Source organism: Corythoichthys intestinalis, chromosome 20, assembly GCF_030265065.1.
Source record: "Corythoichthys intestinalis isolate RoL2023-P3 chromosome 20, ASM3026506v1, whole genome shotgun sequence".
NCBI classification, from domain to species: domain Eukaryota; kingdom Metazoa; phylum Chordata; class Actinopteri; order Syngnathiformes; family Syngnathidae; genus Corythoichthys; species Corythoichthys intestinalis.
Genome location: NC_080414.1, coordinates 12,418,825 through 12,441,091, shown reverse-complemented (window position 1 = coordinate 12,441,091; position 22,267 = coordinate 12,418,825). Strand labels below are relative to the sequence as shown.

General features: G+C 39.1%; 1 protein-coding gene across 1 annotated transcript in view; it reads left to right on the top strand.

The window, feature by feature from the left end:
* The window catches only part of drosha (drosha ribonuclease III), a 502,261-nt gene that overhangs the window by 316,671 nt on the left and 163,323 nt on the right, over positions 1-22,267 (top strand). Inside the window, exons 19-20 of the mRNA XM_057823946.1 lie at positions 1,767-1,866; positions 11,840-11,947. Of these exons, the coding sequence (XP_057679929.1) occupies positions 1,767-1,866; positions 11,840-11,947 (208 nt within the window). The remainder of the gene's footprint in view (positions 1-1,766; positions 1,867-11,839; positions 11,948-22,267) is intronic.

The following is a 22,267-nucleotide window of genomic DNA, read 5'->3' as shown; positions in this document are numbered from 1 at the left end:
ATGCTGTTGTGGCCGCGACAGCCGGGTTAACTTTTCCCTCATCGCCGCCTGTCTCATAAAGATGGATTTTTTTTTTTTTGTCTCTGCGGTGTCTGCTCGGCGAGCAGCACAGACTCACGAACATCGTCCGCTGCACTGGTCGTCCTGGTCTTTCTGCTCGGTCGTCCAGCGCTTGGCATACCGGGCGTCCTCTTGGTTGTTCTGCTCGGTCGTCCACCACCGGGCATTCTTCCGCCGGCGCCCCGGCTTTTCGTTGCCGTTGAATCGGATTGCTGGTCTTACCAAATGTGCTACTGCCCTCCAGAGGCCAGCTTTATTGCTTTAAAATGGATTTTCAGCTTTGTGCTTTGGATCTCAGTTGAATCGGAACCCAGAGATGTCTCTTATGAAAAAAAAAAGTAAAAGACGTATGAAGGGACACCGAAACAATTAAAAATAGAACTTATTTATACGTTTTTGGGAGCAAATGAATTAAGAAATAAAACTAGGCTAGAGGCTACCCTAGTCAGGGGAAAAAGCGAGTCTAAAAAAGTGCGTCTTTAACAGAGATTTTAAAAGGCCTAGATCGGTAGTGGTGCGGGGGTAGGCTATTCCACAACCTGGGGGCAGCAACTGCAAAAGATCGGTCCCCCCACTGTTTAGTTATAAATGATAGCTCGTGCGACTTGCACTCTGGTGCTACTTATAGCCCCAAAAATACGGTGTCTGGGCATTTACGTTGTAGCATTTCCGGTCTTTTGCATAAAACAAGCTATGGTGAGTCGATTAGGCTATAATTACTTGTATAACTGTTAATATGGTACATTAACAGACACCTATTTAGCCTTTTGTTCTCAATTTTATTACTACTATAACGTAAAATGTTTATTCTTGGTCTCTGATCCAATAAAATGCTCAGATGCCACTTAAAGTCCAAAAAATACAGTATATGGGCCATTGTGATAGCTTTTGAGAGCTTTCCCATAAAACTTGTCATATGATATTGTCACTTCACAGCTCATAACAAATACCCCCTTAGACTAATAACAGTGAAGGTGTGCTGAGGAGAAGTTAGCATATGCTAATGAAAGCCGGGAGAGGCGAGCGCGCCGCAGAGAGCTCACGTTGAATCTCCAGAAAAGGTCACCGGCGCAGGCTGGGGACGTTAGGGCCTCCCCGAATGGATATTCTTCCCGTCTCTGTTTTCACCCAGGACGCTTCCGAGGGAGCTGATAATCGGCGCCTTAAAGCAGTCTCATTCACGGGCTCAGTCTCTAATGAAGTCCCCGGTATTAAAGCTCTATAATTCTTCTATTCTGCGGCAGCTCCCTCCACTCTCGTCCCTTTCAAGCGGTCCGATCGGCCGAGTCGCACCCCCTTAACTGGCCGCCCCACCAATCATAATTGAATAATTCTGGCTAAATGAGGAAAAAGTCTGCTGAATGGGAGCAGAACGGTCACACTCGGTGCATCAATCAGAAGACCTGATTGAAAATGTGGGGGCAAGAGGGGGGTGGGTCTCAACGGTGGCTACATGTCACCTTGCCGATAACACCCGGACCCTCTTTTCACATGCAAATGAAGGCATAGACAACGGAGAACGAAAGCGAGGTAGGAAAAAGTCAGGTGAACTCGGCTCGGACGCCCCGAAACAAAAGCGGCTAATGGAGTGATGTCTGCAGGCTACTCGCCAATTAAGTTTAATATCAGCCGGGCAGCGGATGAAATATTGATGTGTTGTGGCAGGGTTGGACTCGGAATCCTTTTAGCCTCTCCTTGGTTTTCAGGTACCAGAAGCTGTGGAAGAGCTACGTGAAACTGCGCCACCTCCTGGCTAACAGTCCCAAGGTCAAGCAACTGGATAAGCAGAAGCTAACGCAAAGAGAGGTGAACAACAAAAACACATGAATGAAATGTTAAATGTTGAGGTTCTTAAGTGTTCACATTTACATGAGCACTGGATTCAATAGAAATATAACACGTTTTCACAAACACAAGACTGAGATTTAACAAAGAGAAGTCCCTGAACAAATGGATGAAAATTCTTTTTACTGATACCATGGAAATACATAGAAATTCATTTTAGTTTTAAATAAGACTTTAAATATGAGCTAGATGGTGTATTCCCTACTTTTTTTTTTTTTTTTTAAATTTATAAAGCATTTATTTTCAATTAGGCTTCTGTGGTATTATGTACTGTATACCTACCGTATTTTTCGGACTATGAGTCGTAGTTTTTTTCATAGTTTGGCTGGGGGTGCGACTTATACTCAGGAGCGACATATGTGTGAAATTATTAACACATTATGATATCATTTCACATGTTATTTTGGTGTTTTGGAGTGACACTGAAGGTTTGGTAAACTTGTTAGCATGTTCTTTATGCTATAGTTAGCTGAATAACTTAATAGCTTTGGCCATCTTGCGGTGCGTTCAGGTACAGCAAAAAAAGTCAGCCACATTAGCACCCGATTCGTTACATTATTACAGGTATTATTATTATTGCTATTATCATATTATTGTTATTCTGATTTTGATCGATGAATTATTTGTTTTGCTCTTTGTAATTGGTATTTGCAATAGTAACAGCTAGAGCTGGGAATCTTTGGGCACCTAACGATTCGATTACGATTACGATTCAGAGGCTCCGATTCGATTATAAAACGATTATTGATGCACCCCACTCCTTTTTTTTTTTTTTTTTTTTTTTTTTTTTTTTTTTTTTTAATTTGTTTTGTACATTAGTTCCAAAATTGTTCAAAAATCCTCTCAGGCTAAACCAAACTACTATTTCAGTATCAAGTTAACATCTAGCAGTAAACAAATATACAAAAATAACAGTAAATAAAAAACTCCAGTCCCCATTCTATATCAGCAGCTTTAAACTACTTTCAATTAATTTAATGTTGTGAATCAACCGTTAAAGTTGTTAAAATTGCTCCTGTTATTCCATAATTTCTCTTTTGTCTACTTTCAACATGTAAAAGTTTTAAAACTATTTTAAAGATAGATTCAAGTCAATATTTTACCGATTTAGGAGTATCTTAGATAAAAAGTTAATTAGGTTCGCTTGGAAGGTTCGCAACAACAACCTTGCAGGGAAGTGTACTGCTTTAAGATGGCGGCCGTTACTAACGCCCGCATCTAGTTTTTTGTAGATGTGCTGGTAACGATACCAAAGCTGTAATGCATCTAGTCCTATATAAATGATATCTACCGTAACATAATGTGGCTTGTAGCAGCTTTTCGGCAGCAGTCAGATGTGTTTTTTTATTTTTTTTTTTTTAAATCTCGTGGCATGAGTTGAGCGAGAGCCGTGAGTTGAGCATTGGCGTTACCCGAGGGGCCGGGTAATGAGAAGCATGATGTTTAGAAGCATGATGTTTAGCTACTCTCGCTCCGTCCCTAATTGCGTACCAAAGACCGCGCGGCGCGCTGAGTGTGTCGTACTTCTGCTTTACTTGGCATATTTCAATAATCGGAATTTGGATGTTTGTGAATCGTTCTCGAATCTTCCACGGCCGAATCGCGAATAATCTAAGAATCGGAAATTTTGCACACCTCTAGTAACAGCAGTATTTATTTAGGATGTAGTGTAGGTTTTTTGGGCTGTGGAACGAATTAATGGAATTGTAATGTATTCTTATTGGAAAATCCTGCTCGACATACGACCATTTCGACTTACAAACAAGCTCCTGGAACGAATTAACTTCGTATGTAGAGGTACCACTTTTTGCAGAATTGAACTTTCATTTCACAAGAGCAATAATTAAAATACTTGAGCTTCGACTCAAACTGTATAAAAAAAATAATAAATGAGGCTCGAAGTACAACAAAAGAACAATTGGCTAACTTGCATTGCAAAAGTCCGCTAGCTTAAATGCTATAAAATGTTTTTTTTTTTTTTTTTTTTTTTTTTTTTTTTTTGCAATGCTCTTAACAAATGGTTCAAATACATATTCTAACAAAAACGGTTAAATATACCTACAAACTAAATTACGAATGCATTAAAAAACATCAGCTCAAACATAACTTACCTTATGTTGGTCTTAACAGGGAGCAGCTGGATTCAGCCTGGTTAAATGAGCTATGTCATATTCAGCGTTGCCACTAGAGGTTAGTGTATCCACCCAAATCAATAAAACTAAATGCAAACACTTTTAAAACAAACCATTACAACACCTTAATTAAATGAATACTTGAAGCAGCAAAATTTTATTCGAAGCTTTTATCCTCAAGTTACTCGAGTTAATTAATCGGCCTGATTTCCGATCACGTGATTGGATAAGATTGGAAACACCCCTACTCTTATGTATCCTTCTTACCTAAGTATGTTCTGTTCTAGTGCTGCAACGATCAATCAGTTAACTCGAGTATTCGATTAGAAAAAAATATTCGAATTAAATTTTGTTGCTTCGAGTATTGGTTTAATTAAAGTGGCGTTGTAATTTTGAAAGTGCTTGCATTTAGTTGCCTAATCTCACATGACTGAATGCAACTGCTCCCTGTTAAGACCAACGTAAGCTAAGTTTTTTTTTTTTTTTTTTTTTTTTTTTTTTGAGCTAATGTTTTTTAATGCATTCATAATTTACATATACACATATACAATTTACATTTATAAGTATAACACCATTTACCGTAATTTAGTTTATAGGTATATTTAGCTATTTTTTGTAGGAATATGTGTCTGAACCATTTGTTAAGAGCATTGTTAAAAAAAAGTTAGCATTTTATAGCATTTAAGCTAGCGGATTTTTGCCATGTAAGTTTGCCAATTGTTCTTTTGTTGTACATAGATCCTCATTTATTTATTTTAAACCGTTTGAGGCTCAGCTCAGGTATTTTAATTTTTCATGTTCCTTATCCGATTAATCAATTATTTGAATTAACTAGTTCATCAATTAATTGACTATTTTGATAGCCGCAGCCCTAGTAAAAACACAGCGCTGTAGAGTGATGAGGGTGTAAAATAAAACAAAAAACACAACGATGCTGTTCTGATCCTCCCACAGTCAAAAAATTGTTAAAAACTCACCTTTTTAAACTGGCGTTTAATTTGTAATTCTTTTCTCTGTTGTTCTGTACTGCCCACGTTGTGTGAGCTTTATTTATTTATTTTTCCCCCCCTCAACTGTAAAGCGTCTTTGAGCACCTATAAATAAAATGTATTATTATTATTTATTATTATTAAGGAATGTCAATTTTAGCTGGATAGTCATTGATGAATAAAACACCAAGTAGCACTGGTGCCTAATGTGCTCCAATACAGAAGGTATCATACATTTATTTTGAACACAGCAAAAACTCAAGATCCTATCAAAACTTACAATTTAGACTTAAACTTAAAAATGATCTAGAATTTAAAAATAGCTTGTGGAAATTGAAATTCAATTGAAACAAGTGGTAAAAACAACTTTTAAGCAATATCTGTTATCAAGCGTAATGACATTTTTAGGCAAGAAATAAGATTTCTTTGTTTGTTTTTTGAGTGAAAGCAGTGAATTTGTTGTTTTATTTTGCTAGTCACATCTGAGATGCAAATGCTGGCAGTTTTCAACAATGTACATCTAAAGTAAAGACATAGATTGTCTAAAAATGTTTCAATATTAGGTGAAATGTCTTGTTTTTCATGCATATTTTTAATTGCTCTTTACCTAAATAAAAATGTTTTGTCCAATTACTCGATTAATTGATGAAATTTTTAGTAGAATACTCGATTACTAATATATCCGATAGCTGCAGCCCTATTCTGTTCTGTCAGTTGTGCTTTTGGCTCTTTCGACGTCTGTTGCTGTCAACTGCATTAAAACTTAATAACACACTGTCAGCTCTCCGCCTTCAAATGTAATGGACGTCATTTCCACGTTTTCTTGTTCGAAACGCGCCGAGCTCAGTGCACTTCAGCACATCTCGTAAATATCGTCCGTCTCTTTTCAATTAATTGTTTCTCTTTTTTCCCTGTATTCTCACTCAGCGCGCGTCGCTCTGATAAGTGCTTTGCATCCATTCCGCTCTCCGGCTCATCCTTTTTACGCGAGTTTAAAGCCGAGGCTTCCAGCGCGAAGGTCAGAACCGAGCACGGGACGGAGATCGTTTAGTGTAGGTGATACCATCGACCCCCTTACCCTCTTCGATCCCCTTGGGGACTTCTTGTAACATCTCGGCGGCTCCAACACATCCTGCCCGACACACTCGCAACCAATAAGAAGCGAGAAGCCGGACTCAATTAGTTGCTTTACCTGGTAAGTTCTCTGGCCAATTGGGCGTCAACGTCCTGCTGTCAAACTGCAGCAATTACACAACGGAAACACACTGCAAGGGAGACCTAAGCTAGCGTGCTTTTGCTGCCCTGTGAGGGCTCATTACCTCCCCCAAGGAGACTATTTTTGGTCCTGTGTGTCCTGTATGTCAACATGAAGTAGCTTATGAATTTCCATACCGTTTTAGGAAGAACCCATTAACCTTTGGGGACGCGTTCCGGAAACGTCACCGTGACGTTCATCTGTTTTTTGCAGTTTTTCCCCATTTTCTGATCAGTCATCGGATGTTTGGTGTACTTTGGAATCTACTCAGTGGCTGCCATTGACTGCAAGACGTTCAAGCCATTTTGACTGATAATAATAATAATAATTAGAGATCATGTCATTTTCAAAGTATCGGAATCGGCAAAAAAATATCGGACAGGCCTTTTTTTAATAAAAATATATATATTTTTTTATTAAACCGTTTTCTTATTGTATTTAACGTTACTGACATAATATGTTACACTCATCCAGAGTCTTTAGTTTAGGCTTAAGGTAGGGTTATCAAAGTTATCCCGTTAACGGCGGTAATTAATTTTTTTACAAATTTATCACGTTAAAATATTTAACGTAGTTAACGCATGTGCTGGACGACCCACTCACGTATTGTCGCGTTCAATCTGCAATGGCGCCGTTATACCTATATATAGAGCTAAAAGGCAGCGTAAAATGAGTAGAGTGAAATTTGGCAGCCTTTGGAGCATTTTTTTTAATTGGCTAAAGCCTTACAATCCCTCTCCCTACGATTAGAAATATTGTGGGAAGCAATATGGGGAAGAAAGGTAGTAATTGATCTTTTTCTTAACACCCTATGTTATTTCCCAACGCAGAGAAGATATATCAATTGGTACCACTACGCACAGTCATGGGTGCACTTCTCATCTTGCATTTGGGCACAACAGTGAAATGGCTACAGTATCATTTACTGAAAGCTCAACAAATACACTAGATGGCAATATTTAGTCACAATATACAAAGTCACACTTATCCTTTAAGAATTACAAGTCTTTCTATCCGTGGATCCCTCTCACAGAAAGAATATTAATAATGTAAATGCCATCTTGAGGGTTTATTTTCATAATAAACAAATATAGTACTTATGTACTGTATGTTGAATGTATACATTAGTCCGAGTTTTATTCATTTTTTTCTTAATGCAGTGCCAAAATGTATATGATCGGGAAAAATTATCGGGACTGATTGGAATTGAATCGGGAGCAAAAAAAGCAGTCGGATCGGGAAATATCGGGATCGGCAGATACTCAAACTAAAACGATCGGGAGCAAAAAAACATGATCGGACCAACCCTAATAATAATACATTTTATTTATAACGCACATTACATTTGAAAAACAAATCTCAAAGTGCACATTACCATGTAATAAAATAAAAAGACTAAGAATAAAGGAGTAAAAGCAAAAATAGAAACATAGATAAAATCAGATGGAAATCAGATAAAATAAGATGATGCTGAAACATGAGCATTCACAGCTACTACTCCTAGTGTAAATGAATGAATTTCTATTGAATAATCTCCGCTTGGGCGTCTATCGTCGTCAATAGCAGCTAATGAATTACCTGCACCACTGCTTTCCTTGTAATAATTAGTGCTCACGACCTTGCCTCTGACCACGCAGCACAAACATTTCCATGTCATTTGCAGCGATGCAGCTGTGCAAGGAGCGTACTCGGCGCGTGCTCGTGGCGTCGGTGTGGGCGAGCGTGTTCACTTTGATGCAGAGTTCAAAGTCGTTTGGCATTATTTATTCATGCCTTTGTTGTTCTTATTTCCTCTGCGAGGCAGAAATTCCTGGCGTTCCATTTGAGGCAGCTCACCGGGAGTCGATTGCGTCTCGGCTGTATCTGACGCACACGCATATGCTGACATGCTATGTGTGTAATGACTCGTATATGTTCCTGTGGGCCGGTATGGAGGTCTGAATGAACAGGTGTTCATCCGACCGCCTACGTTTGCAGAACTATTGATGCAAAAGTAGCAGAAGTTTTATAGTAGGATAGTCTGTAATGATATTTGTGATATTTGTGTGAGTGTGTTCATGTTACATTTACAATGCTTTTTATTGTATTCTACTTTCTTTGGCTGGTTAATTTTGTGCATTTTGCCAAATTTGTATGAGGGCGGACTCACTGGTTGCTTCTTTAGTGATATGTCAGCATTAGTTGTGTGTATATATACAGTACAGTGGTATGAAAAAGTATCTGAACCTTTTGGAATTTCTGACATTTCTGCATAAAATCGTCAAATGTGATCTGATCTTTGTCAAAATCACACAAATGTAAAAACAGTGCTTTAACTAAAACCACCCAAACATTTATAGGTTTTCATATTTTAATGAGGATAGCATGCAAACATTGACAGAAGGGGGGAAAATAAGTAAACCCTCTGCCTAAGGAGACTTATAGAGCAATTGAAGCCAATTTTTACCAAACAATTTAAGTCAGGTGTGTGCCCAATCACTGATGAGTGGTTTAAAGCTGCCCTGCCACTATAAAACACACACCTGGAAAGAATTGTCTTGATGAGAAGTATTGTGTGATGTGCATCATGGCTCGGTCAAAAGAGCTGTCTGAAGACCTGCGATCAAGGATTGTTGATTATATAAAGCTGGGAAAGGATACAAAACCATCTTTAAATGTCTGGATGTTCATCAGTCAGAGAAATTGTCTACAAATGGAGAGAGTTAGGCACTGTTGCTTCTCTCCCAAGGAGTGGACGTCCACCAAAGATGACACCAAGAGTTCTGTGCAGAATACTCAAAGAGGTAAAAGAGAACCCGAGAGTGTCTGCTAAAGACTTACAGAAATCACTGGCACAGTCCAATATCTCTGTGCACACATCAACTATACGTAAAACTATGGCAAAGAATGGTGTTCATGGGAGGACTCCACGGAGGAAGCCACTGCTGTTTAAAAAAAACATTGTTGCTCGATTAATGTTCGCAAAAAAGCACTTGGACACTCCACAGAAGTTTTGGCTAAACATTTTGTGGACTGAAGAAAGAAGTTGAATTGCTTGGGAGTAACACACAACGTCATGTGTAGAGGAAAAATGGAACGACTCTCCAATATCAACAGCTCATCCCCACCATGAAGCATGGTGGGGGGAGCATCATGAGTTGGGGCCGTTTTGCTAACTCAGGGCCTGGACAACTTGCAATCATTAATGGAAGAATAAATTCAAAAGTTTATCAGGATGTTTTGCAGTAAAACCTGGAGCCACTGTATACATTATATTGCCTGATTAAGGCATTATAAAATGCTATTGGAAAATAGCCACATTGGTTTTTCATAATCGGTTTAGGCCAATATGCATGTTGCCTTCAAAGTAAATGTTGAAGCCTTCTGCAAAAAAAGTGTTTCGGGAATAAAAACACAATTTTAGTCACGTTTCAATGATTGTTTTATGAGCCCAAAACCGGGCGCTCTCACAGCCATAGAAAGTATGGAAGTTTTTTTTCCCTTCTCATCCACCTTCTTGTTTATTCCTTTTCCATGTCCATGTGTGACCATTCATCTATTGATCAACAGTTGTCCTTAACTGTTCTTCCAAATTATATTTTTGATATAAACATGATTTTTAACATTACAATAATATTACTAAGCATTTTCTGCTTACCATAATTTTCGGACTATAAGACTTTTTCCCCTTCATTTTGAATCCTGCGCTTTATAGTCAGGTGCAGCTTATTCGTTGATTTATTTGGGTTAATAGGTAAGTTTATTTGACAGCGACGTCATAGGACTGTCATAATTATGACATGACACTATCATGGGCATCACTGAATGCGTATGACATATGTCGTGAAGTGTCATCTGGCAAATTATGTCACTAACTCCATTTATGTCCAGCTCTGGTCTTTTATATCCATTAAAAAGTGAGATAATTTGCCGGATAACACTAAATAATATCTGTTATAAGCATTCATTAATGCTTATAACCGTGTTATGTCATAATTATGATTGTCTAATGACAGTCTTATGGCGCCACTGTCTAATAGAGTGTTACCAAATACCATTACTAGCGATTAATGAAAAAACTGGAACAGTTACTAAAGAAATAATTACCAGTGAACATGAATTTTGATTGTTATTTACTGTATTGGCCCAGATATAAGATAGTGTTTTTTGCATTGAAATAAGACTGAAAAAGTGGGAGTCGTCTTATATTCGGGATCTAGGCATTATACCTATTCACAACGCTAGATGGCTCCAGATATCATTGAAGCGAATGCTGAACTTGAGGAGTAATGTTCTATCACAGGGTTCACTAAATCCGGACCTTGGAGCCACTTTTCCTGTGGTGTTTTCCATGTCTCGCAACACACCTCCAACACACCTGAATCAAATAATCAGGATCATTATCAGGCTTCTGGAGAGGTTGCTGATGACATAATCATTTGATTCAGGTATGTTAGGGGAGAGAGACGTGGAAAACACGACAGGATAGATGGCATCGAGGTCCAGATTTGGTGAACCCTGTTCTATCATGACAGATCTCAGCTACTCTCAAGTTTAACCAGTTTGCATTATTTTATTGCAATGTTTTTTTCTTATTTAGATGTGTTTCAAGACTACAGTTACAGATAGACCTCACTTTGATGGTTAATGCAGTTATTGCAATTTTGTTGTTTAATCACAATAGATTGGTTTATTTACATTTCAAAAACCAGAAGCCATTCATTTACAAATGTGATTGCTCTTTAGTTTACATATTTAAATGTTCAGATATTAAGATTTGAATGAGGCAAAATAACATGCTTTTTCTCTAATATATTGTTATAATCATTTGTTTCAGATGTACTTTAATTATTTGCTGTATAAAAACTAATTTGGTGTTCAAAAAGTTTTTTTTTTTTTTTCCAAACTTGAGTCTTGGAAAAAGAGGGGGACGTCTTATAATCAGGGCCGTCCTATACTCGGGCCAATACGGTACATCTGTAGCACTGCAGTGCATGGTAGGAGGCATGTTGGACAACAACAGTGTTGGCATCAGAGGTTGATTGTCTCCCCTAAGGGAGCAGCAATGAAGCTTCCTGAAGCAATGAAGCTTTGCAGTCAATTGGTTCAAAGCTTTATGGTGGTTCATTTGTTCTTATGACAGTCGTATGAAGCCGCTGTCAAACTCTTACCGGTTAACATCTTTGGTGTAAATATCCCATAATACAGTAAGGGCAGCTGCGGCTTATAGTTCAGTGTGGCTTATCTACGAACAAATGTCGTTTTGGTGTCAAATTTGTTGGGTGGTGGCTTATAGTCAGGTGCGCCTTATAGTGCGAAAATTACGGTAGTTACTTTGCACTGCATGTAAAGGCTCTGACAGTGTAAGATGACCAATTGTCACCCTCAATAAATACCCGTCAGAAGAAGTGATGCAAACTGCCACTGCACATCAACCGTCTAGTTCCATCTGTTAGCGTAGCGCGAAGGAGGACGCGCAGGGAATAGAAAGGGCGTCGGGCGTCTTTTCCAAGGATGGGTGCTGTCTCCGCCGGCTCGGCTGCCATTGATCAATAATTGACCGGCTGTTTGTTTGGCAGGAAGCGCTTCAGAAGATCCGTCAGAAGAACACCATGCGCCGCGAGGTGACCGTGGAGCTCAGCAGTCAAGGATTTTGGAAGACTGGCATCCGCTCGGATGTTTGTCAGGTATGAGTCAGACGCACTGCCGTTGAAGGGGATAGATGTCCAATCCCCCCTCCCCCGAAAAAAATTACATGTTTTTTGTCATGTCAATTGTAATAAGCATCAGTTACGGGTGGATTTTTGCAGTCTTGCTCGTTTCCATTACCTTGCAAATTGAGGGATCAACTGTCCATACATTGGGTGTAAAAATTCAAATTTAAAAAAAGATTATAAGTTCATGGTAGCCAACGAATTGAGTAAAAAAAAAAAAAAAAAAAGATTGTCTCGTACAAATGACATAACAATCTAGTATTGGTGAGAAAAAAAAAAAGCATTACATGAACACGCGAATCTCACTAGTCGCTTGTCGCACCATCTCAATAATGCAACACTCAATCCCAGGGAGACAAGAGGACACAAGCCGGGGTTCAACGCTCAGCCACACTTGGCGTTGCCACGTGTTGCGTCAGCTCCCCGCTCAATATGCGCACGGCCAAAGTGGATTCCCCGCCGAGTTGGCTCAACCTTGCCCCCTTCATTAAGGTCCAGCGCCCGGCGCATCCACATTTCGCTCGTACACAACTTGACTCCGTTTGGCCGGATCGTTTAAGTGCGTCTCGCGCTCGCGTCGACTCTCGACTTCGTGCCTATGCTTCAAGGCAAACACTTAAGCAACCGTCTTCAACTATTCCCTGGCCAGATTTGAACGTGGGAGAAAATTCTTTTCCAATTTTTTTCCCATAAAAAAATAGTAACCAATTAGTAATACGACAATACAGTCAACCCTCATGAAATGAGCACCCCACCTTACGAGTTTTTCACGATAAGAGCATCATCGAGAGAGAGTTATTATACGTGCAAATTTTCACCAAAGAGGGTCTAGCAAAATCCAGAATGGACTCATTCTTGCTTGGCGTGTCAGAGTACTTTGGTGTCTGGCTAGATGGTGTACAAACATCTCTCATTAACAATCTCCCATCTGTCCACCTGCCACTCATCGTTTCTTGTCTAATTTTGTATTAAAGTGCATCCTGAAGGAGAAAAAAAGCTGATTCTCTCTTTTCAGAGATTCTTTAATTCTCTTAATGAACAGGAGATGATGACAAACAATTCAGAAACAAAGAGCAACCATTTATTTATTAAGAAAACAATGATTAAAAGCTGACCGGCTAAGACAAATGTCCTCGAGTGCCCAATGTGTATTCAAGAAGATCCACCCCAAACTCTCAACACATAGTTATTTCCAATGCAAATAGGCAGGCCCCCATGTTAACCCATGAACGGGCTCAAAAGAAAGTGGAATTTTACAGGCAACTGTGTTATCTGCTTATGACCTTGCTTCAGAGAAGCTGAGGACTGAACTCTTCTTCTTCCAAATAAAGTCAGAAAAACAATGTAGAAATGAATGTAAAATGAAAATAAAATGTATGGGAATAAATATCTCCACAATCTGAATCATTTGTGCTTGCAAGTGAACATTAACCATGTCCCCCAGGAAAATTGCGACCAAAGACATTGCTGAGTTGAAGAAAAGAGTGCTCGTAATTGAAACAACGCAATAAATAATAAGAAAACTTGAAAAGGGTGCGTGTTAGCGATCTTTGTAATGAGTATAAGCATCTTTAGCCCTCACGGTAAGTGCTTGTATATAAATAACAATGTTTTCAAACTTGTAATTTAGAGGTAACATGGGAATTGTTGCACGCATTAACTAGAATTCAGTTATATATAATAAAACAAAAAAAATTGGACTTTAAATGGCGAATTAGTCAAATTGATATGCAAATTGATATGCAATTTTAGTAGATTGTAATAAATTTGCATAGCAAACGTGTGTTAGCGTAACTCATTCACTCCCAGCCATTTTCACCGGTGCAACCCTCTTCGCTCCCGGCCGTTTTTCTGGATTTTGACTGATTTTGCAAGGCCCGCAGAAAATTCTGTTCTATTGCTATATAAACATGGAACCCACCAAAAGAAAGATTACTGTCTTCTTTCAGCAAGAAAAAAAGTAAGTTCATATCTTTTTCAATTCTTTATAAATCATCATTAGAAAACAGCTTAGTTTGAGCAATTTTCCAATTTCTGATGAAAAAACAGAGAAATTGAGCTTTTTGTGAAAGCATTCAATCATACCTTTGACTTTAACACAGCTATTTTTTGCTTTAGTTACATCCCAAACATCTGAATACGGTTTTCCTTTTACAAAATAACAAACAACAAGAAAAATAGAGCTTTTGATAGCAAAGTAACAATTTATTTACACATAACTACCTGAGAGATGATGCTGTTGCGGCTGCGACAGCCAGGTAAACTTTACCCTCATCGCCGCCTGTCTCATAAAGATGGATTTTTTTTAGTCTCTGCTCGGCAAGCAGCACGGACTCAACGTCATCGTCCGCTGCACTGGTGGTCCCGGTCGGTCTGCTTGGTCGTCCAGCGCCTGGCATCCTGGGCGTCCTCTAGGTTGTTCTCCATTCGATCGTCTTCTGCCGGCACCCCGGTCGTGCGGCCCGGCCATTCGTTGCCGTTGAATCGGGTTGCGGGTCTTACCAAATGCGCTACAGCGCTCCAGTGGCCAGTTTTATTGCTTTAAAATGGATTTTCAGCTTTGTGCTTTGGAGCTAAATTGAATCAGAACCCAGAGATGTCTCTTGTAAATAAAAAAACGTCTTTGGGACACTAAAACAATTAAAAATAGAACGTATTTATACGTTTTTGGGAGCAAATGAGTTAAACACAATAAAATGTTAACTTTTTTTTTTTGTTAACAAATTGTTCACAGATATTATCACAAAAAGTGTAAATATTCCTCTAAAGTAAATTAAAAATGCATTAACAAACACACTATCTAAAAGAAAAATTTACAGCCTTATGTTGGCCTGAACAGGGAACAGCTGGATTCAGCCTAGAAGAGTTATATCATTTTCACTATTGCCACCAGAGGGCAGTCTATCCTCCCAAACCAATAATCTTAAATGCAACACTTTCAAAACAAACCATTACAATATCACTCCAATTAAACAAATCATCGAAGTAGCAAAATTGAATTCGAAGCTTTTTTCTAATCGAATTATACGATTGATGCTGCTCTAGTCCACTCCATCTACTACTCATTCATTGGCGTTGACGGCGATAGATGTCGAATCTGTTTGAACTGTGAGGACTGACATCAAGGCTCAAAGAAGAAAATTAGAATAATTTTGCCATAATTCGTTCATCAAAATCGCTCCATGGGACTTTGATCCAATATCCCACAATTCATCAAAACGCGACTCGTCATTCACCCAAAACGGCACCAGCTCACAAATCTGCATCTAAAAGAAACAGAATCGTCGGCTTTCATTTCTGACAATCGGTTCTCCCGTTGTTTTGTTCCGCCCGTCAACTGTAATGAAATAATTGGCAGGCTGGTGGCACGCGGCGTTCTGCTGGCGCCTCCAGCCTCTGCTCACGTTTGGAGAGGCATGACAGAAAAGTTCTCGTCTCATAAGCCAGACCTCTCTCGCAGCAAGGTCTGGTAAAGAAGATCCGATCCATAATTGCCACCCAATTATATTTGCTTCAAGCTGGACTGCCGCGACTAATTGGTTCATGAATAATTTCGGGCGCTACACTCTGCACTTGGCGTCGTGGCGCCGAGAGATAGCGGCAGATCTCCGACCCAAACTTTTAGTCTTTAAAAAAAAAAGTAGATCGGTCCTTGCCTGTGATTGACACGGCTCGACACCTCCAAGGTTGCTTCACTTGAAAGACCTTTCCAAGGACTGGCCTTCACTTTATTTGGGAATATTCACAGCGATTCACTGCTGTTGTCCTCAGTCTTGCGCGTCCTTCATGTAAAGGCTATTCGGCATTCACAGAAATGTGAAAGGTAATGAAGCTTGTTTACTTTTGTTTAGTGCTGAAAAGAGGCAAACTCGACCCTCGAATGAGAATGAGGAATGGAGTTGTCGTGGCTTACAGCAGTGAATGTCTCGTATTGAAGTAAACATGATAGTCTACAGTATGATGCTAGTGAAACACTATTTTTTGGCAATATAAATACCTTTTTTAAAAAAATTTTATTTTATTTTTTTTTTTGCTTCTAATACCAATTCCAACAATAACGCTGATACTGTACCGATTTTTTTCCCTTTTAATACTAAAGTATTGGATACCGACTTGACTGTAAAGTAATTGCTATCATTGCTTGGTCAGACACTGCTTAACTTATTTTCTGCCATTGACAGGACTAGATGTCCAATCCGTTGAAGTCAGAGTTATTTCTTAGTATTCTCCTGATACCGATGACGCCATTTCAATCCTGTGTTTGTACTGATACTTCTATTGACAGTTTTAACTGAATTTTGGGGTTTTGGTTTTATTTCGAGCAGTTACAAAGAAATTACAAAACAAAAGAGAAAGGAAAAACAACAGTAATAGTAGTAATAATGCTAATAAAAAATAAAATAATAACTATGAATATATATATATATGTGTGTGTATGTATATATTTACCGAACCCCACAAGTTTCACATGTGGATTCTCCAAACCCTTCGGAATTAGATAATAAAGCGATTTTTTTTTTCAAATTCAAAACCGCTATATCTAAGCTACTAAGCTAATGCATTTAGCGAATACCCATTCAAAATTCTTCTCATTTTGACAGTGTGTTTCATAAACAGGTCAAAATTTGAGGACTCGCTGCCCATTGGTCTGTTGTATTCACTCATAACAAGTGGGAGTCAACCTTCCACTGAGCAAACCAGTTCCTCCTCCCATCCAATCGAGGATTAGAAGTTAAAAGAAATGGATTAAGTCTGTAAATTGGGATCAAGGGATCAAACCCCTTAACCCTTTAACACCGAACGTGTCGGCAGCGACGCGTTTACGCATGTCGTCTTTGAAGCTTCGTCACGCTGTAATTACGTCACCCACGCCCCGCTGGTTGGTCTCATTTGAAAGTACGGAAGTTGATGTCCACACCAGTTTTTATTTGAAGTCAATCGACTAAGAAAAACGGGAGATAATGTCATTTGAATTTTATAGTTTTATTGCACTCATAAATATGCATTAAAACGCTGCATGTACCATGTATCTATCTCCATATTTTCATCATTTCTTGTCCTTTTCCAAAACCGAAAGCAGCACAAGACTACATATCCCAAGATCCGTTGTGATGTCAAGAAGGACGAACCGAATGTGAACATTTTTAATAAATTGCCGAGCTAGGCGCCAACTAAGGAAAAGGAGGCATGAACACCGGTTGGATTGCGCGAGCGACTTTGAAACGTGCAGAATGAATCGAAAACTAATTTTAGCGCAAGCTCATGCATTTTTTCATCAACTCAAGGAACAGGATGAGCTGTATTTGTCATTGTTTTCCTCTGATTAGTCGGCGTCTCGGCAAGTAGAAGTGACAGCAGCGCTCAAACGGCAGAAGAGTAGGCTGTGTGACGTTGTATGTGACGCAGCTCAGTGGCCTGTTCAAAAACAAACTTTATTGAGTGCGCAAAAAAAAAAACTATCTGGTCGCATGCCTGAAAAAATTGAACTGAACTACTTGTCAATATTTTTGAAAATACTTTTTTTTCCAATGTTTTTTTTTTTTTTTTCTTCACTATGAATCTTTTCAACTTTTATATGGATGTGTGTTCAAGAAGCTTGATTGCATGTACGTATACTTTAGATAAGGTGATGGGTAAAATACCTAACTTCACAAAGAGATATCCTCCAAACCCTTTTTGTGTTAGATGACATATATATATATATTTTTCTCACTATTTTGCACTGTGTATAACCTGTATTGACCATAGTATGTGTAAAGGCCAAAAACGCCTATGACCATACCCGCTGTTTGTGTTGAATAGTCAAACATAAAACTATTCAATCTTATTTTTTTTCTATTGAATGTTTATCCTAACAAGTTGAATAAATATTATCAAGCTTCAAAACGGTTGTTCAAGCATGTTTAGTTGTCAATGGGAGACCAACATTACAAATTTTGAAAAAATATTTTGGATTTTTTACTCTTTTTGGCTACGTTCATACTACAGGTCTTAATGCACGAATTCGATTTTTTCGTGTTTTACCGACTCGAGTGAGGCATTAACTTGACGGTCTGAACGTGACAAGTCGCATAGAACTGGACCATTTCAAATCCGATCTGGGTCACTTTCGTATGTGGTTCAAATCCGATCTGGGCCACATTTTTCCAGACTGTCGCGGCGGTCTGTACTGTCCACTCTCCAAAATCGGATTTCATGCAGTAATTACGTCATCAAATAGCGAGAGAGACGCTACCGTACCGGTGCAGCCGTGCGTTAGTAGCGCCTAGCTTGCAGTGAACATGGCTTTTGGAGAAGGGCTGGGCTTACAAAAGTCATAAAAAATGAAAATGGGTTGAGGATAAGCCTGAGAATGCTCAGTTTTCTCTCTGCTCCAAGTGAGCAATATTTCCACATTGCCTACACGGCCGAGAGTCGGGGCAAATTGCCCGTATGTGTGTGTGACATGCACGGACAGTGCGTGCATGCTATCGATCCATATAAACTTTGAATATAAGCCTAAACGGGAATTATTTATGTCTGTTATTTGTGTCCTCCTTTTGAAAAGCATGATATCCCTGGAATGATGGATGACGTGTGTCATTTGTTTTGATGCTTCTGCGCATGAGGGTCTTCTAGCTCAGCGCGTGTCGGACTGCGAATTAGTGCGCATGCTTAATACTTGAACGGTCTCAAAGGACAAAGGCAGTCTGAACGGGCACGCCAAAAAAACGGATATGACAAAAAAATCAGATTTGTGCATTAAGACCTGTAGTATGAACGTAGCCTTTGGGTCCAAAATGTGGATTATAATTGGTCAGTGAAGAAAACAACAGTTTGGACATGAAGTTCAAGTTGTCCTGAAAAAAGGGACCCAACTAGGCCATTGTGAACAATTTTTTCTTTGAAATATAAAGACAACATCAAATGCATGCAAATTCGGCCAAAACAGGCTTAGGTGTTAAAGGGTTAAACTCACTCACCGAACCCCTGGGGTTCGGTCGAATCCAGGTTAAGAACCACTGGTCTTATGATGCTGCTGTCCAATAAAGTGTTCCATATTAACCGAAATAAATCAACAAATAATCAACCAATAAGATGGACTACACTATAAACCGCAGGATTCAAAATTAGGAAAAAAAATAGCTGTTTACAGTCCGAGAAGTACGGTGTATATATAGGGGTTGGACAAAATAATGGAAACGCCTAACGTTTTCGCATCATAATCATTAAACATAATTGTTAAGGGATGGCGTGCGGAAAATTCTAATGAAGTTGAGCATCTCGTATGATCGGCGCAATCCCCAGACCTCAACATTATTGAGCATTTATGGCCAGTTCTACAGATTCAGTTAAGACGTCGATTTCCACCGCCATCGTTTCTAAAAGAGTTGGAGGGTATTCTAACTGAAGAATGTCTTAAAATTCTTTTGGAAACAATTCAAAAGTTTCAACAATTCACAGAGAATTGAGGCTTTATTTGTCGCAAAAGGCGGACCTACACCACATTGGATTAGTTTATGTTGATTTCTGAAGGTGTTTCTATTTTTTGTCCAACCCCTGTGGAGCAAATACGTATTTGAACACCCTGCTATTTCGCAAGTTCTCCCACTTGGGACTCATGGAGGATGAAATTTTCATTGTGGGTGCATGCCCACTGTGAGAGAGATAATCTAAAAAAAAAAAAAAAACTGGAATCACAATGTATGTTTTTTTAACACGTTATTTGTGTGATACGGCTGCAAATAAGTATTTGAACACCTGTCACTCTATTTATTATCCTGAATCAGATGCACTTGTTTGAAGTCGAAGGGCTACAGAGCAAATGCCAAGCATTTTGGTGAAAAAGGTCCACTGTTGGAGCAATCATTAGAAAATGGAAGAAGCTAAACATGACAGTCTATCACAATTGGAGTGGAGCCCCATGGAAGCTATCACCTTGTGGGGTCTTAATGAGAAAAGGGAGGAATCAGCCCAGAACGACACGACAAAAGTTGGTCAATGAATTGAAAAGCGCAGGGACCATCGTTTCCAAGGTTACTGTTGGTAATACACTAAGATGTCATGGTTTGAAGTCATGCATGGCAAGAAAGGTTTCCCCAGCTTAAACCAGCACATGTCAAGTGGTGTTTTGAGATAATACTCATCTCAAAACACCATCCCTACTGTGAAGCATGGGGGTGATAGCATCATGATTTTGGGGTGTTTTTCTCTGCATCGGACAGGATGTGTGTCCTGTATTAAAGAGAGGATGACTGGAGCCATGTATTGTGAGATATTGGGGAACAACCGCCTTCCTCCAGTCAGAGCATTGAAGATGGGTCGTGCCTGGGTCTTTCAACATGACAATGATCCGAAGCACAGAGCCAGGAAAACCAAGCATAACAAGGTTCCAGCATGGCCTAGCCGGTCTCCAGACCTAAACCCAATAGAAAACCTTTGGAATTAGCTCAAATTGTGTGTTTCTCAGTGACAGTCCAGAAACCTGACTGACGGGTGGGCCAAGATCCCTCCTGCAGTGTGTGCAAACCTGGTGAAAAACTACAGGAAACGTTTGACACAAAAATACACACGGTCCCAGGCTTCAACTGGGACCGTTTGGTCAGATGAGACCAAGATTGAGCTTTTTGGCAACAAACACTCTAAGTGGGTCTGGCTTGCCACGAAAGATACGCATGCTGAAAAGCACCTCATACCCACTGTGAAGCATGGGGGTGGGTCAGTGATGCTGTGGGGCTGTTTCGCTTCCAAAGGCCCTGGGAACCTTGTTAGGGTGCATGGCATCATGAATGCTTTGAAATACCAGGACATTTTAAATCAAAATCTGTTGTCCTCTGCCTGAAAGCTGAAGATGGGTCGTCACTGGGTCTTTCAGCAAGACAATGACCCTAAACATATGGCCAAATCTACACAGAAATGGTTCACCAGACACAAAATCAAGCTCCTCCCATGGCCATCTCAGTCCCCAGACCTTGTTTTGTTGGCAAAAGGGGGTTGTACAAAGTATTAACACCAGGGGTGCTAATAATTGTGACACACATTATTTGATGTCAAATAATTTTTTCTTTATGTGGGATTTTTTCCCCACTGAATGAATGCACTTGTATTGAAGGTTGGATTTTTCTTTTTCCCATTAAGGTCCCATATTATTTGAATATTATTATTTATTTTTTTTAGAAGCTAAAAAATCTTTTTCAGGGGTGCCAATAATTATGGAGGGCACTGTATTTGCAGCTGTATCACACAATTGTTAAGAAATCATACATTGGGATTTCTGGATTTTTGTTTTTTACTCTTTCCTCTCTCACATTCGATATGCACCTATGATGAAAATTTCAGAACCCTCCAGGATTTCTAAGTGGGAGAACTTAAAATAGCAGGATGTTGAAATACTTATTTTCTTCATTTTATGTATGTATATATGGTGTGGTATATATAATTTTTGTAACTCAGAAGGAGGTGGGAAGGAGCTGAGCCACGCAAAAAAGTAAAAACCCCTCAGAACCCTTTATAAATTTATAAGTTAGCATAGGTAAGTAGTTGTAGTCGAAGTAAGTATTGGTTTGAATTTGAATTTATCATACCGTATTGGCCCGAATATAAGACGGCCCTGATTATAAGACGACCCCCTCTTTTTCAAGACTCAAGTTTGGAAAGACTTTTTGAACACCAAATTAATTTTTATTCAGAAAATAATTACAGTACATCTGAAACAAATGATTATGAAAATATATTTGAGAGAGAAAAGCATGTTATTTTGCCTCATTCATATCTTAATATCTGAACATTTAAATATGTAAACTAAAGTGCAATCACATTCATAAATGAATGGCTTCTGCTTTTTGGAACGTAAATAAACCAATCTATTGTGATAAAACAACAAAATTGCAATAACTGCATTAACCATCAAAGTGAGGTCTATCTGTAACTGCAGTCTTGAAACAAATCTGAATAAGGGAAAATATTGCAATACAATAATGCAAACTGGTTAAACTTGAGACTAGCTGAGATCTGTCATGACAGAACATCGCTTCAATGATATCTGGCGCCATCTAGCGTCGTGAATGGGTATAACGTCTAGCCCGCGAATATAAGACCACCCCCACTTTTTCTGTCTTATTTCAATGCAAAAAACACCGTCTTATATTCGGGCCAATACAGTAATTCATTTATCTTTTAACTGTGGCAGCAGCACGAAAAGCATTCTGGGATACGATTGTTCGCGGAGTGTTGCGTCCTCCAAAATTGTCTCAAAACGGCCGACAAGTCAGACTTTTTATGAATGCGTAAATTAAGCATCCTCTAAATTCGAAC